Source organism: Podarcis melisellensis (assembly GCF_964234715.1).
Source record: "Podarcis melisellensis genome assembly, chromosome: 9".
Lineage (NCBI taxonomy): Eukaryota > Metazoa > Chordata > Lepidosauria > Squamata > Lacertidae > Podarcis > Podarcis melisellensis.
Window position 1 is genome coordinate 941,046 of NC_138541.1, and position 24,880 is coordinate 965,925.

At 53.0% G+C, this 24,880-nt stretch overlaps 1 protein-coding gene across 3 annotated transcripts in view; it reads left to right on the top strand.

The window, feature by feature from the left end:
• Positions 1 to 19,050, top strand: part of SFXN5 (sideroflexin 5) — an 81,759-nt gene extending 62,709 nt beyond the window's left edge. The window contains exon 13 of one of the 3 annotated variants that reach the window (XM_081925283.1): positions 17,145 to 19,050. In XM_081925283.1, the coding sequence (XP_081781409.1) occupies positions 17,145 to 17,222 (78 nt within the window). In that variant the 3' untranslated portion in view covers positions 17,223 to 19,050. The remainder of the gene's footprint in view (positions 1 to 17,144) is intronic. The other 2 variants (XM_081925284.1, XM_081925282.1) reach the window with 2 other exon arrangements.
• The last annotated feature ends 5,830 nt before the right edge of the window (positions 19,051 to 24,880 follow it).

Here is a 24,880-nt window from a genome sequence, read left to right on the forward strand (position 1 = left end):
CTAGATGGGTCAGTGGCCGAAAACATGAAAGCATTAGCAGGATTGCAATAACACCTGTGATGTAGAAATTACTGTGGACAAAATGGAGAGACTTGGATGATGAAATAATATGCAGTTGAAAAGGTTGACATTAGGACCCATGGAGGGGAAGGTGGGAAATCTAGGGATTCGGAGAAATCTCTAAAGATGGATATGTATTTGGTAATGTTATTATTCCACACTTGTAAATTCAAATAAAAACTATTTCCTAGATGGGCCATTGGCCGGATCCAGCAGTCTCTTCTGAGGTTCTCACCTTGGCTGTGAATGCAAGGCCAGGCGTGGATCTGTGGCTCAGGCCTTGCCTAAATGAACTGAAGCTGCACAAGGGCAGAGTAGGCATTTTCTCGAAGACCTTGGGATGGTCTGCCTGGGTCTTCCCCCTCTCCCTGTTTTCTCCTCGCCACAACCCTGCAAGGGAGATAATGTTGAGAGACAGACGGGCCGGCTCAAGGCCACCCAGTGAGCTTCATGGCTGAGCCGGGACTGGAACGTGCCTTTCCCCAGTCCTAGTCCAACACTCCCCCCGCTGAACTGCACTGCCTCTCTTCTGCTGGTGGTGGCGCTCTTGTGCAGCTTCAGTTCACTTCCATTGTGCAGAGAGCAGTGACCAGGGTGAATCCTTGCGCGTGGGTGTGTGGATGAGGACTGTAGCTCTGTGGTGGAGAATCAGCATTCATAAGGCCCTGGTTCCATCCCCAATGAGACTTCCTCTTGGAAACCCTGGAGAGCCACTGCTGCTGGTCAGAGTGAGCAGTACTGAACTGGGGAGGGGGAGAGGCAATGGTCTATAGACCACAAAGGTTATTTATCCACAACAGGCATCTATCCACCGGTAGGTGGGTAGCTCAATCAGAGCATGAGACTCTTAATCTCAGGGTCATGGATTTGAAATCCATGCTTGGCAAAAGATGTCTGCATTGCAGGGGGTTGTACTAGATGACCCTTGGGGTCCCTCCCAATTCTACAATTCTATACTATGACAAACCCAGACAGCATCTTAAAAAGCAGAGACATCACCTTGTCCATATAGTTTTTATCAGTAGTGATGTATGGAAGTGAGAGCTGGACCATAAAGAAGGCTGATCACCAAATCATTGATGCTTTTGAATTCTGGCGCTGGAGGAGACTCTTGAGAGAGTCCCATGGACTGCAAGAAGATCCAACCTCTCCATTCTGAAGGAATTCAGCCCTGAGTGCTCACTGGAAGGACAGATCCTGAAGCTGAGGCTCCAAGACTTGGGCCCCCTCATGCGAAGAGAAGACTCCCTGGAAAAGACCCTGATGCTGGGAAAGATGGAGGGCACAAGGAGAAGGGGGCGACAGAGGACAAGATGGTTGGATAGTGTTTTCGAGGTTACCAGCATGAGTTTGACCAAACTGCAGGAGGCAGTGGAAGACAGGAGTGCCTGGCGTGCTCTGGTCCGGGGGGTCACAAAGAGTTGGACACGACTAAATGACTAAACAACAACAAATTTATTTGTGTAGCCGAAGCTATGAAAAACTAAATACATAGAACAGAATAAAATGTACTACGCAGTTAAAATAATTATTAAAACCAAGCATTCTGTCAGATTAACTTTTCACCCCACAAGCCTTCCTTCTTAAAATTCCCTCTCTGAAGGCAAATCAAGCCACTCTCCCAGAATTGTTAGGGGAACCTCTCCCCTGATGAAAGTTAGAGACCCACTCAGTCTCCCAGCTGGGGGATTTAACTCTTTGAGCAAGGCTGCTCTTAGGTCCTTGTAGATTGGACAAACCAGTAAGTTGTGGGGTGAATCTTCAGGCAGATTGCCTCCTCCCCTGGGCAAACTCTTCATAAGAGACCGGGCGATGGAGTCCTTCAAGTGTGGCAGAGCGTGTGGACTGGAGCCGCAGCGTTGCCAAGGCTTTTCTCATCTGACCCGTGTGGTGTTGGCCGCACAGTGGGGCCGAGGGGTCTGAATGAGTAGTTTGGCATACCAAGGGGCACATTGGAGGCAGAAGTGTGATCGGCACAAAAGCCATGTTTTAATATATGAGAGTTCATGTGGCCGGATGCCAGCTCAAAGTCTGTCAAGCTCAGTGTCAAAAACTGGGTTCTCTAACTCCCGTGCTTCTTTCTGTTGCCAGTAGTCAAAGTCTTTCAAACCACAATTCCACAAGCCCAGCTAGAGTCCAGGCATTTTATTCTGCAGAGTTCTTACTCTGACTGTCATTTAGCAATGTTGGGAGGGGGGGGGAGAGACTTGATAAACTCCCCTGAAAAAGTCTTGGACATTTCAAGAGGGCACGATGGCCTTTGGCAGTTTCTCATGCATTTGTGTGTGTATAGATACATCTTCGTTCTCTTTAATATTTTGCCACCACATTTCCGGTCTTGCCCCTGAAGCCATGAGGTCCAGAAACACTTTGGAAAGCGAAGACGTCTTGCTCTCGAAAGCTTCAGAAGACGTCTCAGCCTCTGCCATGGCTCCTCAAGAGCCACGCTCTGCCTGCCCTGGAGTTCAATGGCCTTGTGCCCGTTGCGACTGTGCTCTGCGCTTGAGAAGTCTGGAGTTGTTTCCGATGGTCCTCGAGGCTGCGCTGTAGCTGGTGCCCTTTGCGAAAAAAGAAAATTAGTGACCTTTCTTTATAAACTGACCTTCGGTACAACAACTCCCAGAGTGGCAAGCAACTTAATCTAAGGAAAAACAAATACAACGAAACAATGGTTTGTGAATTCATCTGACAAAAGTCAGCACTAAGAGGGGAATTTTTGCTGGGGACGAGGGCGGAGGAGGAAGAGCTACGCAGTTCGCCGAAAAGGGAAGGGGGCAGGCAGGTGAGGACTCCAGGTGCGAGGAAGGAGATTCCGAATCAACATCGGGAAGAACTTCAGGATGGCAAGAGCTGTTCAACAGTGGAGTGGGAAGTTTCTTAGTAGAGGTTGGGTGGCCATCTATCGAGGATTCTCTGGCTGTGATTCCTGCATTTCAGGGGGTTGGACTAGATGACCATGGGTGGCCCCTTCCGGTTCTTCCTATTCTGTGACTGAAGGCGCATCTAAAACCAAGAAACTGAAGTTGGTCATGCTCAGGCTGAGAGTCACACAGTCCCATGAAAAAGGAAAAGTGATGCTCCCAATCCACAGCATCCTTTGATTCAAAGCATTTTTAAATCGTGCTGTTCAGTTGAAAATAGCGTGGAAATAGCATGAAGCCCCCACTCTCAAGCTGACAGGCTAAAAGGCACGACACAAAAGGAAGCATGCCCAAGAGAGAGGAGGAAGAGAGCAAGCTCCAGGCACCGGTTCTGAGTTACAGCATTCTTGCAGTGACCAGCTGGAAGGGGAAGAATGGGAGATGAGCCGCCAAGAATTTCCCCAGAGCTGATGGAGAGGCGCTGCCCTCTCCTCTCTCCCCCTCTCCTGCCGCCTGCTGGGATGCCTCTGCCAGAGAACAGGAGAACAATAAAAGAACAATGCTGCGAGACTCCCAGCCTTGTCAGCAAAGTCCAGCAGAACCACACAAGCCCAGCTTGGGCCAGCTAAGAAGCACATTCCAGCACCAGGCTCATTTCTCGGGGTGGGGGGGTGGGGAGCAGTGGCATAGCAGGGGCATGGGGGACACCGGGGCACAAAATTGTTAGGGGTGCAAAGTTTCAACACCCAGTGCAGCCTCAATACAGCTAGGCCCTTCCGTCACTGAGCTTCATGGATAATGGCTTCTCCATGCAAACCAGAAAACTTAACGGCTCTTCTTTTCTTATCTCTGTGGCTGCAACCTCTTGGGTGGTGAAGATGCCATTAGGCAGTTGAATGCGCATGTGTCCTCTGTCCACCCCTTGTGTGTGGCCCCAGTCACCAGCAACCCATGCTACGCTCCTGGGGAGGAGGGCATCCTCATTGCCTTCTCCTGCCTTGCGCCATCTGACTTGGGAGCATCCAGTGAGGGGCGTGGGGGGCTCGTTGCTGCCAGGGTTGGGCCAGGCAGTTTCTCAGCCCGCGCCTTGTGCCAGCCTCCTTCTCCAACTGGGCGCCCTCCAAAGGCTTTGGGCTGCAACTCCTGCCAGCGTCAGCAGCACACAGACTTGCTGGCTGGGACTGATGGGAGGAGTGAACCGCATCGGAAGAGGCTTCAGCTGGATCAGGCCAGTGGCCCATCGAGTCCAGCCAGCATCCTGTCCTCACCCAGATGCCTGTGGGAAGCCAGCAAGCATCTCCGAATCTCTCACATCACAGGCGGAAGGAGCAGCCAGCAAAATCAAGACCCTGCTCCCTCCCTCCCTTGCCAGTCCCCCTGCCCAGTCTTCTCGCCCCTCACCCTGCTGGCGCGCCAGTCCTGTCTCTATCACAGGCAAAGCTCATGGGCCCAGCTGGGGACTCCGGATTTCCTCTCTCCTTCCCCTTGGCTTTGCCTTGACGCTCCCCTCGGCTCCCACCACCCCTTTGCCTGGCGTCCGGAAGATACCTTTGCTGCAAAGACCACCGGAGGGCAGGGAAGTCTGCTGGAGCAGGAACTGCCTCCCTCCCTTGCTCCCTCTTCCTGCAGCAGGTAGGTTTCTGAAGTAGCTTTTGCCCTGGTCTTGGGCACTTGAGAAACATCCACACTCCCTCTGTCTTGGACCCCGAAACTCTACTTGAGGGACATCTTTGGGAAAATAAAAGGCTCAGGAGTAATTGTTGTTGTTTAGTTGTGTCCGACTCTTTGTGACCCCCTGGACCAGAGCACGCCAGGCCCTCCTGTCTTCCACTGCCAACCTCATGTTGGTAGCTTTGAGAACACTGTCCCACCATCTCGTCCTCTGTCGTCCCCTTCTCCTTGCGCCCTCCATCTTTCCCAACATCAGGGTCTTTTCCAGGGAGTCTTCTCTTCTCATGAGGAGGCCAAAGTCTTGGAGCCTCATTCAGGATCTGTCCTTCCAGTGAGCACTCAGGGCTGATTTCCTTCAGAATGGAGAGGTTGGATCTTCTTGCAGTCCATGGATCACTGCCTTGCCGTGGTGAAGGGTCTTGAATAACTCAGAGAAGCTATGAGCTATGCCGTGCAGGGCCACCCAAGATGGACAGGTCATAGTGGAGAGTTTTGACCAAACGTGATCCACCTGGAGCAGGAACCGGCAAGCCACTCCAGTATCCCTGCCAAGAAACCTCCATGGACAAAGACACAGGCTCAGGAGTAAACGCTCCACAAATCCAGAGTGGAGTCCCTAAGGCGGTTGGATGGTGCCTCATACGTCTCCTTTCGGCAACTCCTGCAGCCAGGCTGGTGCCCAACGTCTTGCTCTGCTTTCCTTTGGACCCCATCAGCCAGGCCAAGAGGGGGGTCTTGTCGCCTAGGCAGCCCAGGACCTCCAGTCACACTGCCCAGGCTGGTGCCCCGAGGAGGTCACTTTGGTGCTGCTGACGCAGCGGTTTGACCTCACCTCCTCTCCATTGCCTCTTGAGACAGCTGGATGCCCAGAAGTACAAGAAGACTATACGAATATGGACCCACTCTATTCTTGTTTTTCTTATTAAGTTAAAACTGTTTCTATTGTTGTATTTCACAGTGTGACTTGCCATGAGGTCTCTTGTGCTCGGATCCTGCTTAGGGGTTTCCCTCAACAGGCATCTGCTTGGCCCCTGTGCAAACAGGATGCTGGATTAGGTGGGCCATGGGCCTCATTCAACATCAGTCTCTTCTTGAGTAACCTGCCTCTCTCCTTGGGCACCTCCCCTTTGCCTTTGCTTTATGCAGCCTGAAATTTTGTATTTTAGTGTTCTGTTGGAAGCTGCCCAGAATGGCTGGGGAAACCCAGCCAGATGGGCGGGGTATAAATAATAAATTATTATATTATTATAATATGCCATGGAGTCGTAATCTTAAGGACTCTGCACGTTAGCGGTGAGCTGTGCCAACCCAACCAACCCCCGTCTCCCCAGGGACCCTCCTCAGACCTGTGCATTCTGCCAGCCTTGTGGCCACATCTCATAAGATTGTAGAGTTGGAAGGGACCCCCAAAGGTCATCTAGGGCAATCCCCTGCAATGTAGGAATCACATTCTCATTACAGCCCATCCCATGCCTGCCTGCAGCTATCCTGAGGAGCCCCGGCCAGCAGCCCCAGCCCCTCTTGAACCACAGAGGATGGTGTGGAGCATGGGCCACAGAGGCCAGCCACCACCTGCGAAGCTCTGGGGCAGGGCAACCGTTGTAGCCCCCTGGGTTGCCAAAGGAACCTTCCATCTGTGGAGTCGGGAGTGAAGGGGGTGGGGGAGGAACGAGAGCCCCCCTCCCAGCCCTGGAAACCCTGCAATGGCCTCCAGACTATGACTCTGCAAGGGAAGACTTCCCTCTCTCTCTCTTTTTCTCCCAGTGCCTCTGGACTCCTTGAGACGGGCCTTTGAAACAAGGCAAGCAGGTTCTGCAAGAGGCTCAGTCCAGGCCAAGTCCCCACCCCAAGCGCTGAGCCTGGTCCCAGGGTTGGCGTCCCTTCTGAAGCAGAGAGAGGCTCGTCCGGTGGGGAACTGGAGGCCAAAGGGGTCAGGACAGGGGAGGGGAAACCCTCTTGTGTGGCTCAGGAGGGTTCAGCGGCCGGATCTGAGCAGGATCCGGTTTCCTCCTCCTCCTGTTCTCTCAGCTCCTTGCTTCAAGTATGTAAACTATCTGCCTTGCAAGCCCCTGCTAACCAGCCCCTCCTGCCCCCCAGGTGTGTGGGGTGCTGGTGGGCATCAAAACATTCCTCTTTCACAGAGCCTTCACTTCCTAGTGCCTCTAAGCCATTAAGAGTCCTGAAAGAAACAAACAACCTTGTAGAGGCTTGAAAGCTGCTCTCAGGAGGGAGGCACTTTGGAGCAGGGGTGGGCGGTGGAGAGGTGCTCAGGCTGGGGGGGGGGGTGTTTTATGCCACCACCCGGCTTGCAGCTCCCTGCCCCGCTGAGTGAAAAAAGACCTAGTCATTGTCTTTCTTCTCTGGGATCCATTTCAGACACTTGCTCTCTCCCACTGCTGTTGGCGGGCTGTGCCTCTGCCCATGTGCAGAGTGACGTCCCAAGAGCAGGGGCAATATCACCTCAGCTGGGCTGGGCAGTCATCTCTGCTGAGGGGGCTGCCCTGGTCCCTGGCCTAAAACAAAAGGCATAATGGAGCTCTGCACACGCTTTGTAAAAGGTAAAGGGACCCCTGACCATTCGGTCCAGTCGCGAACGACTCTGGGGTTGCGGCGCTCATCTCGCTTTACTGGCTGAGGGAGCCGGCATACAGCTTCCGGGTCATGTGGTCAGCATGACTAAGACGCTTCTGGCAAACCAGAGCAGTGCATGGAAACGCCGCTTACCTTCCTGTTGGAGCGGTACCTATTTATCTACTTGCACTTTGATGTGCTTTCGAACTGCTAGGTGGGCAGGAGCTGGGACTGAACAATGGGAGCTCACCCCGTTGCGGGGATTCGAACCGCCGACCTTCTGATCGGCAAGTCCTAGGCTCTGTGGTTTAACTCACAGCGCCACCCGTGTCCCTTGCACACATGCTTTGAGCAGCAAAAAAACCCTAATGCAATTCTAGGCTGTATCAAAGAGATATACTTTGTCTAGATCAAGTCATGGCACCTCTCCTCTGCCTTGGTCAGACCACGTCTGGAGGGAAGTGTCCCGTTCCAGGCAGCCCAGTTTAAGAAGGATGTTGACAAGCTGGAAGGTGTGCAGAGGAGGGAGACCAAGAGGACGAAGGGTCTGGAGACCAGGCCTTAGGTGGAACGCTAGGAGGAGCTGGATATGTTTAGTCTGAGAAGAGGAGATACGAGAACCAAGGCCAGATATCAAAAGAGCTGTCACCTGGAGGAGGGAGCAAGCTTGCCTTCTGCTGCTCCAGAGGGTAGGACTCAAACCAATGGGCTGAACTGATTACAAGAAATGTATTTTGGACTAAACATCCGGGAGAGCCGTCTGATGGTGAGACTTCTTCAACGGTGGAATGGACGCCCTCAGAAGGTGGTGGACTCTCCTTCGCTGGAGGCTTTTAAGCTGAGGTTGGGCGGCCATCTGTCAGGGATGCTTCAGCTGAGATTCCTGCCTTGCAGGGGGTTGGACTAGATGACCCTTGGGGGCCCTTCCAACTCTAGAATTCTGTGTTTCTGTGCAGGGCTTTTTCCCCAGCCAAAACTCACAAGAACTCCATTCCGGCCCCTCTCAGGCCTGCTAAGAAAACAGGGGTGAGTTCCAGCGCCTCTTTTTCCAGAAGAATAGCACTGGTTCTGTGGTTCCCAACAGCCAGAGCAATTAAGACCCTCCACAGGCTGCGCCTCCATCTCGCTCCTCATCCGAGGCTCAGGGCTCCTCGACACGGCTTCCTGCCCAGTGTGGGAGCAGCAGGCTGGCTTGGCAAGCGAGCAGCACTGGGGGAAGCAGGAGAAGTGGGGCTGGCTACCAGGAAGCCCCATCTGCCGCTTCCCTCCTCAAGACCTGCTTCTGCCGCAGAGCCGCTTGGGCCTGGCCTGCTCCTCCTCTGCCATGGGGCTGCCTCTCCCTGTCTTGCCCACCCCTGGGCCTGGCCTGCCCGTCCTCCACGTGCCCCGTAAGGCCTTGAAGAAGAGGAGTCGTTGTTTCTAGGCTCTGTGTGGAGCTAGCAGGGTCCCTGGATGTAGGAGCCCCCTAAGAGGCACGGAGGGAGAAGCAGGGATGGTAGGTGCGTCCGCTACAGGCAGCTTGCCACAGGGCTGCCATCACCTGAACCCCAGGAAACTACAACTAATCCAGAATGCGGCAGCTAGACTTGTGACTGGGAGCGGCCGCCGAGACCACATAACACCGGTCTTGAAAGACCTACATTGGCTCCCAGGACATTTCTGAGCACAATTCAAAGTGTTGGTGCTGATCTTTAAAGCCCTAAATGGCCTCGGCCCAGTATACCTGAAGGAGTGTCTCCACCCCCATCGTTCTGCCCGGACACTGAGGTCCAGCTCTGAGGGCCTTCTGGTGGTTCCCTCGCTGCGAGAAGCCAAGTTCCAGGGAACCAGGCAGAGGGCCTTCTCGGTGGTGGCGCCCGCCCTGTGGAACGCCCTCCCACCAGATGCCAAAGAGAAGAACAACTACCAGACTTTTAGAAGACATCTGAAGGCAGCCCTGTTTAGGGAAGCTTTTCATGTTTAACAGACCACTGTATTTTAATACTTTGTTGGAAGCCGCCCAGAGTGGCTGGGGAAACGCAGCCAGATGGGCGGGGTATAAATAAATAATAATAATAATAATAATAATAATAATAATTATTATTATTATTATTATTATTATTATTATTATTATTATTCCTCTCTAGCAGCCATTCTTAGTTTGTCTTAGTTTGTTTTTTTGCATTTATACCCCACCCGAGGTGCCCAAGGCAGCGTCCCTTTCCTCTTGCCCTGATGTAGTTGCCTCGGGGCAGGGACTCAGATTTTTGGTTTCTTGTCCTGTGTTCCTCTGCAAAAGGCCATGTATGCTGATGACAAATATTCAGGATTTTTTTATTATTCAGAGAGAGAGAGAACTATTTGTTGAAATGGCATTGGCCAGTCATTCACCTGAGAATCTCTTTATTCACTGGCCTGCGAGAGTCTTGCTCCATCTCAGCCCCTGAGGGTTGAGTACGTGAACTAAGAAAGGCAGCTCCACCTTGGCTCCTGTCATTCCCCTCCCAAGAGCTGTCCAGGTGTGTGTGGGGTGGGGGCTACTTGCCTTATTTCTGTTGCAGACGTGGTCGGTTGTGGCACTCGCTGCCACAGCGACCGGGGTGTGTGTGTGTGTGTGTGTGCTGCTGATGCTGCAAAATGTGAGTGATGGAAGTTGCTATTCCTCCCCACTCTCTCTACCCCTCCCCAACCTCCTGCATCCTTCAACACTTTGGGAGACAACCGCACTTTCAGAAAACACTGTTATTCATTTGTCTCCAAGGGAAGCTTCAGCTACGCTTGTGTAATTAACCCTGTTAAACTGACATTCCTCCGTAAGGATGGAGGGAATACCTGCGTTTTGCTGGACGCCACAGAGGGGGCCTTGGATTGCCAAGAGAATGGCATTTCTGATGGCAGCTGGGAAATTCTTATCTTGAAAGTCAGTAAAAATATATACAGTATTTTTAAAAGAGAAAGGAAATAGGAAGAATGGCAAGGAGCAGAAACCGCTATCACTTCCTGGGAGCTGTGCCTTGGTTTGTGCAGAGAGGCTGACGAGAACCATTCTGGTTTGACCGGAGCCTTGGATGCCCAGGCCTTTATGGGAAAGGAGTTGTGCTTGGCTAGGGTTTGTTAGCAGTGCTCTGGCAAAGTAGATTACCTTTGAGGGGAGGCTAGCAGTGCCATCCTGATTCAGTCTGTGCCTGCTGCTCGCAAATGAGTGTTACATCTGCTTGGTCCTCCTCTTAGCCGTCCGCTGAGCTGCAGTAAACATGCCTGGCTTAAGGTGTGTAACGTAACCACAGTCTCGTACTTGGACAAGCCTTTGAATGTTTATTTTTTCTGGGCCAGAATATGGTGGGCACATTGGGGCACTGGCTCATTTTGAGTGATTCGTTCCACTTCCCAAATCCTGCAGAAGGGAAGATATTTATTCCTTTTGACCATCCTTACCTGTCCACTGACTATTATGTGTTTTGATACTTTGAGCGAAACTCTTTGGAAAGGACCTTGAAGGGGTCTCTGGTCCAGTGTTTGCCATGCCATGAGCTTGGAATCCTCTGCCCCAGAGATGGGAAGCATTTGAGAACCTAAGAAGAACTCTGCTGGATGAGGCCAAAGGGGCCCATCTAGACAGGCATCCTGTTCTCACAGTGGCCAACGAGATGCTGCAATGATAAACCCATAAGCGGGACCTGAACTCAACAGAAACGCTCCCCTCCTGCAGTTTCACAAATGCCATGATGGAAACGCTTGGTGCGACTTCGTTCTGGGCACCTCACTGCAAAAAGGATATTGCAGATCTGGAAAAGGTGCGGAAAAGGGCAACTGAAATGATTGAGGGAGTGGAGAAGCTCCCATGTGAGGAAAGGTTGTGGCATTTGGGCCTTTTTTGTTTAGAGAAAAGGTGGATAAGGAGAAGCATGATAGAGGTGTATTAAAAATCGTGTGGTTTGGAAAAAGTGGATAAAGAAAAGGTTTTCTTCCTCTCTCATAGCACTGGAACTCGTGGACACTCAATGAGGCTGAATGTTGAAAGGTTCAAGACCAGGGTCAGCAAACTTTTTCAGCAGGGGGCCAGTCCACTGTCCCTCAGACCTATATTTTGGAAAAAAATATATGAACGAATTCCTATGCCCCACAAATAACCCAGAGATGCATTTTAAAGAAAAGCACACATTCTACTCATGTAAAAACATGCTGATTCCCGGACTGTCGACGGGCCAGATTGAGAAGGTGATTGGGCAGGATCCGATCCCCGGGCCTTAGTTTGCCTACCCATGTTCAAGGCAGACAGAAGAAAGTCCTTCTTCACGCAGCAGAGAGTTAAACAGGGGTGGCCACCAACTTGGATGGCTTTAGAAGAGGATGAGGCAGAGTCATGGCGGATCAGGCCATCAGTGGCTACTGGTCGTGATGGCTAGTTTTCTCCCTCCTCTGTCAAGGTGCCAGTTGCTGTGGATCCCAAGGGAGGAGAGTTCTGCTCCTGCTCTTGGTTCTGCTTCCAGCTTTACCTGGTCACCTGCTTTCCCTACATTCTTATCCAAAGCAGGACCAAGAGATGCCTTTGCTCAGAAAATCCGCAACGGACGAGGTTCCACAAGCTGTTCTTTGAGCGATCCCAAGCCCTTCCTAAGTCAAGAGACACTGAGGTCCAGCGCCGAGGGCCTTCTGGCGGTTCCCTCCCTGTGAGAAGTGAGGTTACAGGGAACCAGGCAGAGGGCCTTCTTGGTGGTGGCGCCTGCCCTGTGGAATGCCCTCCCATCAAATGTCAAGGCAATAAGCAACTACCTTACTTTTAAAAGACATCTGAAGGCAGGATCCTTCCCTGTTTAGGGAAGTTTTTACTGTTTAATGCTGTACTGTATTGTGTTTTTAATATTCAGTTGGGAGCCACCCAGAGTGGCTGGGGAAACCCAACCAGATGGGTGGGGTATAAAAATAATAAATCATTATTATTATTAATCTCAGGGTTGGGAGTTCAAGCCCCACGTTGGGCAAAAAGATTCCTGCATTGCAGCAGCTTGGACTGGATGATCCTCACAGTCCCTTCCAACTCTGCAGTTCTGTGAAACAGCCCTTCTGGGGATTTGCAGAAGTCCTGCGAGCCCAGCTGGGCCTTGCTGATGTGCGGAGGCATCTGGTCCAGGTTCCTGAGGCCTTTGTTGTGCTGACACAGCCCCCGCCGCGCCCTTTGGAGAGGCTCTGTGTGGCTCAGGGCAGGCTCTCCGCTAAGCCCTTCAGCGCCTTCCTTTTAACACCTTGCACCTGTGGGACTTTCATGCTCAGCTGTGCAAACCGAGACGGGGGGGGGGGGGGGAGCTCCCGCCATCCGTGCTGCGGAGGGAAAGTGGAGAGGCTGAAAGCTCCTAAGGAACGTCATTCATCCCTCCAAAATTCACTGCTTCGAAATGTCAAACACGGGGAGATGATCAAAGCCGAGGCAGGAAGAAATGAGGGGGCCCCGTCCCCTCTGGAACAGGTAATTGCCCTTTAAAGATCTCTGAGCCTGTCGGATGAGGAGGGGGGGACCTCTCCGACTGGCCTCCTTTCCCATGGTGACCAGAAGGCCAGGTGTTGCAGGAGAGGGAGCAAACAGGAACATGGCTCATCTCGTCCAGCATCCCGTTCTTGCAGTGCCCCCCGCCCAAGTGCCCCATCTGGGAAACCCGGAAGCAGGACGCAAGGACAAGGGCAACTCAGTTTCCAGCAACTGGTGCTCAGAAGCTTTGCTGCCTCCCCTTGTGGAGTCTCCCTCCCCGCTGTTGCTTCTGGACTCCGGCAGCCCCAGACATCACAGAGTGCCGAGGCTGAAAGAGACCCCAAAGCCAGCTTGTTTAGAGGACCGGCTGCTGTCAAGTCGGGCCCTTCCTGGACCACAAGTGTGGGTAATTCCCCACGCCCCACTGCCCCTGAACCTGGCTGGCTCTCTCCTTTGGGCCCCTGCAGCCGGAGCTGCCCCTGTTGAATTGCCGCCCCCCTTCACTTGCTGGTAGGGAGCCTGGTCCCTTCTCCTTCGGAGAACCTGCCCGCCCACCTGCGCCTTTCTCCAAAGGTGGAGCATCAAGCCCAGGCACAAAGCACCCGCTCTCTGCCTCTCTGGCCGCCTTTGCGTGGGGTGCACGCGGCAAAGCAGCCACCCCAAACACAGCATCTTTCTCCTCCTCCTCCCGCAGCCTGCCCTGCTTGCCTCCACATCCCCAGAGGCCCCTGCTGAACCCCTGTGGAGATGGTGCCCGTTTGATGACACCGGCAGGTAGATGAACCTGCTTTCTGATGAGGCTTAAGGAGTCCAGAAGTCCTTGGACAGGCACTCCCACTATCCCTGGCCACCCTGGAGAGCTACTTCCGGTCAGTGTGGACAATACCGGTCAAAGGGAGCCAGTTGGGTCTTGCCTCTGCCTGCCACCTTGGCCCTGGACCCTCCTGCCCGTGGGTCTTTCCAGCCAGGATGCCAGGTCCCTGCCCCGGGGGCCCTGGGCAATGTCACAGAAGCCCCAGCCCAGCCACTTGGCCCCTTTGCTTCTTCCTGGCAGATTGGAGAAGGAGCTGCACCTTCCAGCTGCCAGCGGAGGGGATCTTGGCGGCGTCTGGAGCTGCCTCCTCGTTCCTCCCTTGTACCTCTCAAGATCTTTCCATGTTCTGCTTTGTGTTCCAGTAAGAAATGAAATGGTGAAGTTGCTAATAATGGCTCTAAGAGAAAATATGCTACATCTGTTATGGATAGCAGTACAAAATTAGCTACTCACACCTCTGACACCCAAGATGTCTTCACTTAAAATACCCGTTGGCTTCCTTTACATAACTTGCTGATTATATTTAAAAGAAATACAATTTTGCAATTACTCTTCTTTCTGGTGCGCATCATTTTCTTTTTATGTTTATATATTTCTCCTTCATTAGTGCAGACTGAAGGGTGATTAGATCCCTTCAAACATTTTACAGAGGTTAAACGTTGATTAAGATTTAATTATTACTGTAAATAGCTTGGAATGACATATGGTGCAAAAACCTGACATATGTGCATTTGAATAAATGAAGTGCTATTTCCCAGGATGCACCGGGAACTGTTTAACAGCTTTGCTGAAGGGTTATGTTGCACCTCATGTTAAGACTGCTTGGATGTTATATTTTGTTGGGTTTCTGCAGCTGAAAGCTAAGAACAGTTTTTCCAGTTTTTAAAAACATTGAATATTTTAAATACCTAAATTGTTTTGCACAATTTTTTGCTAATTTGTCTAACTAGGTTAAACATTTTCAAAAGCATTTAGGTTTTCCCATGTTAGGTTCCTAGTATTGTGTCAGGCTCGGCGCCGGAGCCAACATACAGGACTTCCGATGTATTAAATTGAACTTATAAACTGCATAAAATGTGTGGTCGCAAGATAAAAGTGCAAGCGAATCGTTTTTTGAGTGACGTGCTGCAGGACAGGAGGGTGAGATTCCGCCAGATAACAAGAGGTGTGTGGCGTTTTTATAGATCCTTGAGAAGCACTTGGAAAACAGAGAGAGAATAAATTGCAGAGATGGAGAGAGAAGGAGGGAGGGAGGGAGGGGGAGAGGAAGTGCTCAGAGCGTGTTGGGGAAGAGACCCCTGCAATGTCTTTGCCCTGCTGTGGAGGCAGCATTGATGCAGTTTTTGAGAACGGTTCTCCAAGAAGTTCAAATACAGGGCATTGTTTTCCTGGGTATTTTTGCAGACCACCTCCCACCCGAACGGGAAGGAAAGGTATGCCCCCTCTTCACCTGGCTGACACACCTGTGGGCGTGGTCTCAAAGGGCCAAATTAGCAGATGCACTGCATCCCAGGCGCATTAAGAGCACTCTTGGATCCCTGAGGCTCAGTTTGGGTACCACTTGGTCAAGAAGGTTGACAGAATGGAAAGGGGGATATGGAGAACCTGGGCGTGTCCACCGCCCAGGGGTGGGGGGACAAATTTAAAAGTGGGGAGAGTGAGATGCACATATTAAAAAAACAGATATTTCAGTGCAAAGCACAGGAGGGCGGGGCGGTTCTCCCAATTTTCTTTCTCCACCTCTCAACAAAGAATGCTACTCTATCTGACTGGATGATTCATTGTTAATCTGCTCCGATGCTTTGACCTTCTTGTAATTTAATCCCGTGGTTTATCAACCTGCTCTCAGCTGAGAGGTTCTACAGATCCCTCCACACCTTGTTTTTGGAGATTTTTTTTATAAAAAAACTGGAATGCTGCCAGTTTTACCTATACTTGATCATCTCCTCTTGGCTCAGCATCCTCCTCTGTTGTGCCCTTCCGATGCTCCATTGTTGGAGGGTCTCTGAGACAAATACCACTGTCCAAACCTCTCGCGTCACCCCCCAGAAGACAGTGGTCTGTGCAGAGTGGTGTTTGGTGCCAGGCCAGGGGAAGGGGTCCTTTTGGCATCCGGGGAGGTGACAGAGGAGGCCCAGTCATGCGCAGCTGCCTCCTTGTGTTTTTTGCTGAGGAACTGCTGTCTTGCAAGGGGCTCTGGTGTAATCCGGGTCTCGGGGAAAGCCTGCTGATAGTCCCAGATGGGAGGTTCAAATGGGCCATCTGCTCCTAGACAATCGCTGGGTAATTAGTTTGCCTGCAACTGGCGGGGCCTTTTTCACTGCAGAGTCAATGATGTCTAAGTTGTTCTTGCCTCTCGTGTTCATCGCTTGAGGGTTGATGTGCCCACTTCTGGTCTCCTCCGCCAACCTTGGAGTGAGAGTTGTTGTTCCCTTGCTTGCCCTGAATTTGCCAAGGAGCTGAGGGTCGCTTGACATCCTGACTTCCACGCGTCTCGAATGCCTGTCTCCATCTACTCATTTAAATGTTGGGCTGGCCTCTCGGATGAGGAGGAATGCTGGGAGGTTCCAGCTGGGGAAGCCTCAGAAGAGGAAGGCTCAGAGCCAAGGGGGTGGTGCTGGGACACGGAGGACAGGCCAGAGGAGGGAGCAGGGCAGAATGGTTGGGTGCTGAACAAGCAACAGGCTAGAGTGAGAGAGAGGAAGAAGAGGCAGAAAGCACTGCAGACACAGGGCAGGCAGCTGAGAAGGAGGAGGTGGAGGTGGAGGCAGCAACAGATTTACAGTTGCTGGGCAGCCATACTGTATTCAGCTCCCCTCCTTCCTTGTCTCTGCTGGGAGAGAGGGGACCATGGGTCTGGCGACACTATAAATGCCCAACACCTGGTTGACGCCACTTGGGTCTCTGCCACACCTGGCAGCCCTCCTCCCCAATGGCTTTGCCCTGCCCCATGGCTGGAGGTAGCCGTGCTTCCAAATGCCATTTCTGGAAGCCATGGGACGGAGAGGGCTCTTGCGATCAGGTCCCAGTTGCAGGTGTGTTGCCACTGTGCAGTGCTGGAGTCACAAGACTCTGTTTTGCAATCCAGAGATTCCAGGCTGTTGGAAGTCTCACAGAAGATGGATGTGTCCTGTTCCTTTGTTTTTCAGTTGCTCTCTGCTCTCACAGAGAGAGGATGTATTTTCTTTTCTGTCTGTGTAGTTAGCAATAAAACCTAGCAATGTAGCTCAAACTTCTCGTCTCTTCCCTGTGCTGCATACTCTGCGGAATGGGGAACGTGCCTGGAGCCTTATCAAAGGCTCAGGTCGATTCCAGGGCGATTCCAGAAGAGTCGGTCGGTCGAATGCAGATTCCAACAGCAGGATCCCCACAGGCTTCTGTGGCCAGTTACAAGGAAGGAGATTCCGACTCAACATCAGGAAAAAATTTCTGACATTAAGAGCCATTCAGCAGTGTGGGGGGGTGGGGGGGTCTCCTTCCTTGGAGGTTTTTAAGCAGAGGTCAGATGGCCATCTGTCATGGATGCTTCACTTGAGATTTCTGCCTTGCAGGGGGTTGGACTGGATGACCCTCAGGGGCCCTTACAACTCTACAATTCTGCGTTCTTGGCCACTGTGAGAACAGGATGCTGGGCTGGATGGAGGGCCTTGGCCTCATCCAGCAGCCTCTCGCTGATCTGCTTCTCCTGACCTGCCTGTGTTTTTTCTCCCTCCCCCTTTGGCAGATTGAGACGTCGCGCCTGGAGCCCGAAATCGCCCGGGCCACCACCAGCGAGACCCTGGTCTACAACAAAGGGTTGTAAGCGGAAGCGGAGCTGCCGGGCCTGGGAGACGGAGAGGCGTGGAAAGGAGAGCGAGGAAGACTACGGGGGGGGGAGGAGGAGGAAGGGTGGGTGACTAAGACAATAGAAGGAAAGAGCTGGAGGACCTCGTAGCATCTTCCCACCGCCAAGAGCCGAGCGTAAATTAACACTCTCAGAGACCCGGCGTCTCACGTCGGTTGGAAAGATTAATATTTAAAGTTTTAAATTAGCGACAGTAACAGCACAAAGGAAGGAGCGCCAGGGAGGGAGGGAAGGAGCCGAGAGCCAACATCCTGAACCCGCAGCGGAGGGGATTGTCGTGGCCCCTTTCCGTGGCTCCGCTCGGCTCCCGTGCGAATGTCAGCCTCTCCACGGCACTTTCGCCTCCCAGCCTGAGGAGCTCAGCCTCCTCCGCTCTGTTCGGTTCTGCACAGCATTCAGCCCCCGGCGCATGACTTAGAAGAATTAGGTAGGTAGGGCGTCTTGATAATCGTACTCTTTCGATTCAGTGTCACTCTTGCACCAGTCGATGTGCACAGAATCAATCTTAGATCCGCAGCACTCGCTTTGATTCTAAACAAATAACGCAGCCAAGGTCGTAGCCGACACACAGCACCCACGTCCCCCACCCACCTGTCCCCACTGGCTTGAGGACTGCTGCCATGCTCCACCACATATATATCTCTTTCTCCAGTGAGCGAGCTCGCAAGTTAAATTTGCCCTGCTCTAATTGCAGCCGTCACTTGGTTGGTCGAAATGTGTGAAGCTCCTGTGGTGGGTCTCCACGGATCGTGACCTCTTCTCACCCTCTGGCAGGAGATAGCAAAAAGCACTGTTTTCAGGTTGCACACTCCCCATCGTGGAATGGGGGGAGCTTTCCGGCTGGCTGCCAACTCCCTGCCCGGCCTCTTGGGTGCCCAATGCGCTGTCATCGTGCAGGGCTCTGCCTACACAATGAGCTCGCCCAGCCTTCTTCCCCACTTGGCAGCGGTGGAGGTGCTTGGGGGCCTCCTTCTCCTGCTGCTTCAGCCCCAGATGCCCCGTGCAGTGCCATAAAGGGAGAGAGGCAGGGGGAAAGGCAGGGCAGATGTTCTTCCAGAGGCACGAGGGAAGGGTGGGTAGCAGCCATCAGCGGGGAGGGTCACTGCGTGGCCCAGAGGAGGAGGCAAACTTCAAACGGGGTTCTCTGCTGGAGAAGGAAACAAACTCGGCTGGAATAATAACCCTCGTGAAGAACTTTCTGGAGGTGAGCATTGTTTGACAGTGGAACAGACTCCCTTGGACGCTTCTTTCTTGGAGGTTTTTAAGCAGGGGTTCTGAGATTCCTGCATTGCAGGGGGTTGGACTAGATGAGCCTTGAGGTCCCTCCCAATTCTACAATTCTATGATTCTAATGTAGCGGAACTATGCCCAGGGTTTCCATTGGCAGCGCTAAGTAGATTTGCGCCACCAGAGAGAACCTTGTGACCCCAGGCACAGGGGTGCCAGTCTGCAGTGTTTGGCCCAAAGCAGGCCGCAAGCGGTGGAGGGGTCTGCCCCTCCTGGTGCGTTTCATTCAGCTGTGGGGCCTGTTTTGACCCCTGGAAAGGGTTGGGAAGCAGGGAGGAAACGTTTGTGTGCAAGGAAGTGGAAGGAAAGAAGGACTGGTGCTCTTGCTGCTCTCCTTCAGGACTCTGCATTAGAGGAAGAGGAATATACAGTGGTACCTCGGGTTAAGAACTTAATTCATTCTGGAGGTCCGTTCTTAACCTGAAGCTGTTCTTAACCCGAGGTACTATTTCTGGGTTAGTGGATTCTGTAACCTGAAGCGTCTGTAACCCGAGGTACCACTGTACAGTCATGCCTCAGGTTGAATGTGCTTCAGGTTGAGCGCTTTCGGGTTGCACTCCGCGGCAACCCGGATGTAACGGAGCACATTACTTCCGGGTTTCACCGCTTGCGCATGCGCAGACACTCAAAATGACGTCACATGCATTCGCGGAAGCGGCAAAATGCGACACGCGCAGATGCGCCATCGCGTCTTTCGTTCTCTTCAGGATGCCAACAGGGCTCTGGAACAGATCCCGTTCACATCCCGAGGTACCACTGTCTTAGATTTTCCACCATGGAAGAGGCAGCGCACACAGCCAAACAGACACTGAGATGGGAGTTCAGTGGGTGCGCACACACTGTGTGCTGAGCGGTTGCCTGGGGGGCTCCCACACACACACCGCTGGAGAGGGGCACAGGTCACCCAACCCCTGCCAGGGACCTCCTCTGCTGCTGTGCAGCCAATTTCCTCGCTCTTCCTAGATTCCTTGAAGTTTGAACCCCAAGCCTGGTTCCTAGGAGGAAGGAAGAAGGGGCACCCACAGCCCCTCTCTGGGGTTGGGGCAGGGGGCCCTGACGATCCCTTCCAACTCTGCAACCCTGTGACTATGTCTCCACGCTAGTCTGGGAGTGGAACGAATCCGGGGGTCTCTTTGGGATTCCTTGTTCCAAAAGCATTAAGAGGGTCAGATTGCTTGGCTTCCAGGACAGACTGGGGAAGCAGCCGCCTTTCGTCAGAGATGCCAGCCATTTGAGGGAGCCTCAGTCTCAGGTGACCAAAAGAGGGGTGTGGGTTGTGAGTCATGCAGAGGATGGCGCACAGATCCTCAAAATAGCTCACTTTTACAAAGAGTAGGCTACCCTTTCCTGTGGGTGTCTGCAGGTCTGAAGACCTCTGAGCACTTTAGAAGTGAGCCTGCGGCAGCTGAGAATCCTGCCTGTGGGTTTGGCCACTGTGAGAACTAGACTAGATGGGCCTTTGGCCTGATCCTGCAGGCTCTCCTTAGGCTCCTTTGTAACGCCATAAAATTCAAAACAATTGCAATTAGCTGCACATTTATTCAAAATCTAATTAAAACTACTTAGTTTAATTAATTCAGCAAAGCAGATGAACTTGATCCAGTGATACCAGCTTTTCGAAGCCTCATAATCATTCACACCTCCAGTGCCCCCATTCTGCCCCCCCTTACCTCTTAGCAACCCCCCCCCCCAAGGCATCCCACTGCCCCAGGAGGTAGGAGCACCCATTTTGGAAGGCCTGAGCCAGATGTTAATATGCTTTGAAATATGCTTTGAACAGGTTCCAGTGTAGGGTTGAAATGCAGGAAATCCTAGAACGGTGGAGTTGGAAGGGACCCCAAGGGACATCTAGTCCAGCCCCCTGCAATGCAGGCATCACAGATACGTAGGTTTTTGTCCTAGGCAAATCCCCTGCTGCCCTCCCAGCCGTGCCTCCATGGGGGGCTGTCAGGACGGAGGCCTTGAACTCCCCTAGAATCAGAGGGATCTGCCTTACACTGAATGAGGCCGTTGGTCCCTTGAGTTGCCTGCTCTGCACTGACTGGCAGAGGGATTGAACCCAGGGCCTTCTGCATGCCAGGCAGGGCTCTGCCGCTGAGCGACACAGTCCCTTCCTGTCTCCCACCCACCCGAATGGCGAAGTCTCAGGCTCTTCTTGAAAGGGGCACCTGTGAATCCCACGGCTCTCGTGGGAAGGGACCCCTTCCTAACAAGTGTTTTCTGCTGTTGAGTAGCCCCCTTTCCCCTGCTGGACCCCTTGGCCAGAGGAGGCCCTGATCCTGCCTCCTCTGGCCCCCTTCCTGCGTTCATGGGCCGGGAGCAAGGGCTGTTTCACTCCCCCTTCCCTCTTGGAGAGCAAGCAAACGTCCGCTTCCCTCAGCCGGGGCACCGAGCGAAGTCTGAGCAAAAGCCCACAGCCGTCCGCCTAAAGGCTAATTAATTTTTCCGCCTCCCCAAAGGTACAAAGGGGAGCCTGTGATCTTGGGACGGCGTCGGCGGCGTTTGGTGTTTTATCATTTCCCATAATTGGGGAGACGGGGGAGGGGAGGAGCCCCCGCCAGGGTGGGTTGCTCACCTCCGCAGCCCGTAATAATGAGATGATCATCCCTCTTAGCTTTTAATTAGAACCAAGCAGCTAATTGATTTCTTGGGTATGTTAATTAAGAAATAATGAGGACGGCATTGCAGTAGGAAGAGGCGGCAATGGTTGGGTGTTGGGTGAAGGAGGAGGAGGAGGAGAGGCCTGCGAGGGTCCCGGGGGTGTCCCAAAAACCTTTGCCATTCCAGCTTAAGTGAGTTAGATTTGCCAAATGGCAAGGAAGGAGATTCCGACTAAACACCTTGAAGAACTTTCTGAGGGCAAGAGCTGTTTGACTGGGGGACAGACTCCCTCAGAAGGAGGCGGCCTCTTTAAGCAGAGGTTGGGGGGCCACCTGCCAGGGATGCTTTTGCCGAGATTCCTGCATTGCAGGGGGTTAGACTAGAGGACCTTTGGGGTCCCCTCAACTCTATGATGCTATGAAAGGAGGGTCCAACTAAGCAGTAGGAAGAACTTTCTGACGGTAAAAGCCATTCAACAGTGGAGCAGACCCACCTTGGAAGATGGTGGACTCTCCTTCGGGGGAGACTGGATGGCCCTTGCGACAAACCCACCACAACTCTACTGCTCCTTGATTCTATTATCCACGTCCAGGAGGAGATCTGTGGGGAGAGGCTTCCCCTCTTGCCCACAGTCCCTCCCACGAAGGCCCCCCACCATTGGGTGAGGGGAGGTTGACCTTCAGCCTGTTCTCTCCAGAGGCTGTGTGCGGGCAGGATGTGTGCGGAGAAGCCAGCCCTCTCCCCAGCCAGAATATCTGCCTGCCTGCCTGCCTGCCCCCTCTGGGGAAGTCCTTTGCCAAGGGCTCCCTCCTCCACCTTTGCCAGTCCACACAGCCCTGGGGGGAGGCCCAGGCCAGGCTCCCCAGGGCTGACTTCTGGCATCTTGCAGGGGAGCCCAAGGGTGGGGTGGAGGCCAGCCTGCAGGAATGGTGCTGAGCATCATGCATGCCCCCTTCTGCTATGGAAGTGTATTTGGACAGTGGCGGAGGGGGGGGCTTGTGAATATGCACCTGGGGCCTTGGACGCAGCAGCTCTCGCCTCCTTCCGGAGGAATCCCTTTCCTTGACCCATTCAGGTATCATTTGGCATGGAACCAAAATGTAACCTTTTCATTTGAAGGAAACAAAAACCCATTTATCATGGGATTGCATGTAAAGGGGAGCCAAGAGGCAGCCCCGGAATGCCTGTGTAAGTTCCGACTGCCCCCCAAAGGGCCACTAATCTCAGGGTTACGCAGGAGCCACGGATCCAGAATCGGGGGTGGGGGGGAGGGACAAGCTCTTCCTTGGTTTCCCACCCATTGAATTCTTTTCCTGGAGCTCATCATGAAGCCGTATGCCAGAGGGCTTGGGAGTGGGGGCATCTCAAACACCCCCACCCCCTTGGCTTGTGGCCCTTTTCCTGCATTGCCCATTCCTGGCCACAGTGTTCTCAGGAACATGGCGCATGGGTGCTGACAGCACATGTGCAGGAGAGGGCCACGGCTCTTGCAGGAGCCCAGCCCTCAAACGGAGCAGCCAGGCAGGTCCCACCTACGTCAGAAGGGGCGCACCCTGGGCCTGGCTGGGCTCCGGACTGCAGCTCCCCAGTAGGCTTGGCTGGCCAGGCAGGGGCTGTGGTCAGAGTTCAGGGCAGCACTTGCGCCCAGGGCCTGAGCCTCCCTGGGCCTCGGCACCCGGCTTCCTTCTGGGGGGCCTTAGGTGGTCCTCGGCACCTAGGTTTGAATGCACCTTATTGCTCTCTCAAACTGCAAATTGTAACTCGGAGGAGGCTGAGGGTGAAGAGGCTCCTCCTCGTCCTTCTCTGAACTCACTTTGTCTTCCAGCGACTACGATCACCTGACTGTCTGAGCGCAGATACCTCTGTCAATGCCAATCCACTTGGAAGTGTGCACAGTGTCTTTTTAACTTCCTCAATAGATTTATTGACCGTGACACTTTATGTAACACTTCTAAATGTCTGGAATAAAAATGACACAGCTAAGCGGCTCCTCTCCTGGTCGGTCTGTGGCTCTTTGCCTGTGGGTCACGTGTGTGATGTGCCCACCTGGGCCAAAGTGGCCAGGTAGGTCCCTCTGGGAGGGCATGGAGCCTACATTGGCTCCCAGGACGTTTCCGAGCACAATTCAAAGTGTTGGTGCTGACCTTTAAAGTCCTAAACGGCCTCAGCCCAGTATACTTGAAGGAGCGTCTCCATCCCCATCATTCAGCCCGGGCAGAGGGCCTTCTCGGTAGTGGCACCCGTCCTGTGGAATCCCCTCCCACCAGATGTCAAGGAAATAAGCAGCTATCTTATCTTTAAAAGACATCTGAAAGCAGCCCTGTTTAGGGAAGTTTTTAATGTTTGACGGACTATTTTATTTTAATATTTTGTTGTGAGCCGCCCAGAGTAGCTGGGGAGGCCCAACTGGATGGGTGGGGTATAAATAATATATTATTATTATTATTATTATTATTATTATTATTATTATTATTACTGCTACTGCTACCCCACCCCATGCCTTCAGCCATTGACCTAGATGGTTTTTCAAAGAGGCAAGTGAGAGAAATTCACAGAGGGGATGGCTGTCGATGCCCACTAGCCAGAATGGCTATGCTTCGCGCCAGTTGCTGGAAACCACCCGAAGGGAGAGGCCTCTGGTGCTCAGATTTGCTTACAGGCTTCCCATAAGAAGCATCTGGGTGGCCACTGTGAGGAGGCTGGATGATTTGGGGGCCCCTTGGCCTGATTCAGCAGTTTTGTCTTTATGCTCTGAGATTCATTTTACCACACCTGCCGGCAGGACCACCTGTGGCCTGCTGCTCCCTCTGCAAGCCTCACCTGCAGGGCCCTCCCTCCTCTCAGGCTGTGGTGAAGGCCAGTCCCTGCCCCTCAGCGGCTCTGCTCAGATTCCCAGCCCACGCACAGAGTGTCACCTGCCTTTTATCAGTCATCCAAGGGCACTTCCAGGCACGGCGGAAGGCAAATGTGTTTTGAGGCGGCCTCAGCCTGGACATTCAATCCCTGGCGCAGGTGTGAAGCCCTCCTCAACCAGAAAGCCCTCTGCATACCTGCCATACCTGCAGAGCGCCAGCTGTTCCTGCATTCAGGCGTGGGGGGAGGCCTCTCTTCTGCCTGATGAGTGGCAGGAGCATTAGACCCCTGGCCTTGAAGCAGCGGAGGAGGGAGAGCTGTCATCCCTGCTCCACGATGGGGGATCTGTGTCCGTAAGCCGGCTGTGTTGTCACCAGGCACAATGGAGGAGGGGACATGGAGGAGCTCGTCTTCCCTGAGGTCAGAGGTGGGGGCCTGTGACACCCACTACCTCCGCTGAGTGGCAGGGCTCAACAGGCGGAGGAGGCCATGCAGAGGCAGCTGCCTGCTTCTAGAGAAAGACACAGAGGGTCCTCTCAGGTCCCTGACGCTCCTCTGGGAATGGATCCCTCGCCTTCAAAGTTCCAGCCTCAAACAGGAGGAGAGGGCCAGGGCCTCTTCCGCATGCTCAGCACCTTCCCCAAGTGTCTTGCTTGCTGTAGCTTGTAAGAAGGTGAGCGAGCTTGCTGGATCAGGCCCATGGCCCATCTGGTGATGGTGATGATTTATTATTTGTGCCCCAGCCATTCTGGGCAGCTTCCAACAGAAGCTACTATCCCATGGCCCATCTGATAGTAGTAGTAATAAATAAAATTATTATTATTATTATTATTATTATTATTATTATTATTATTATTTGTACCCCGCCCATCTGG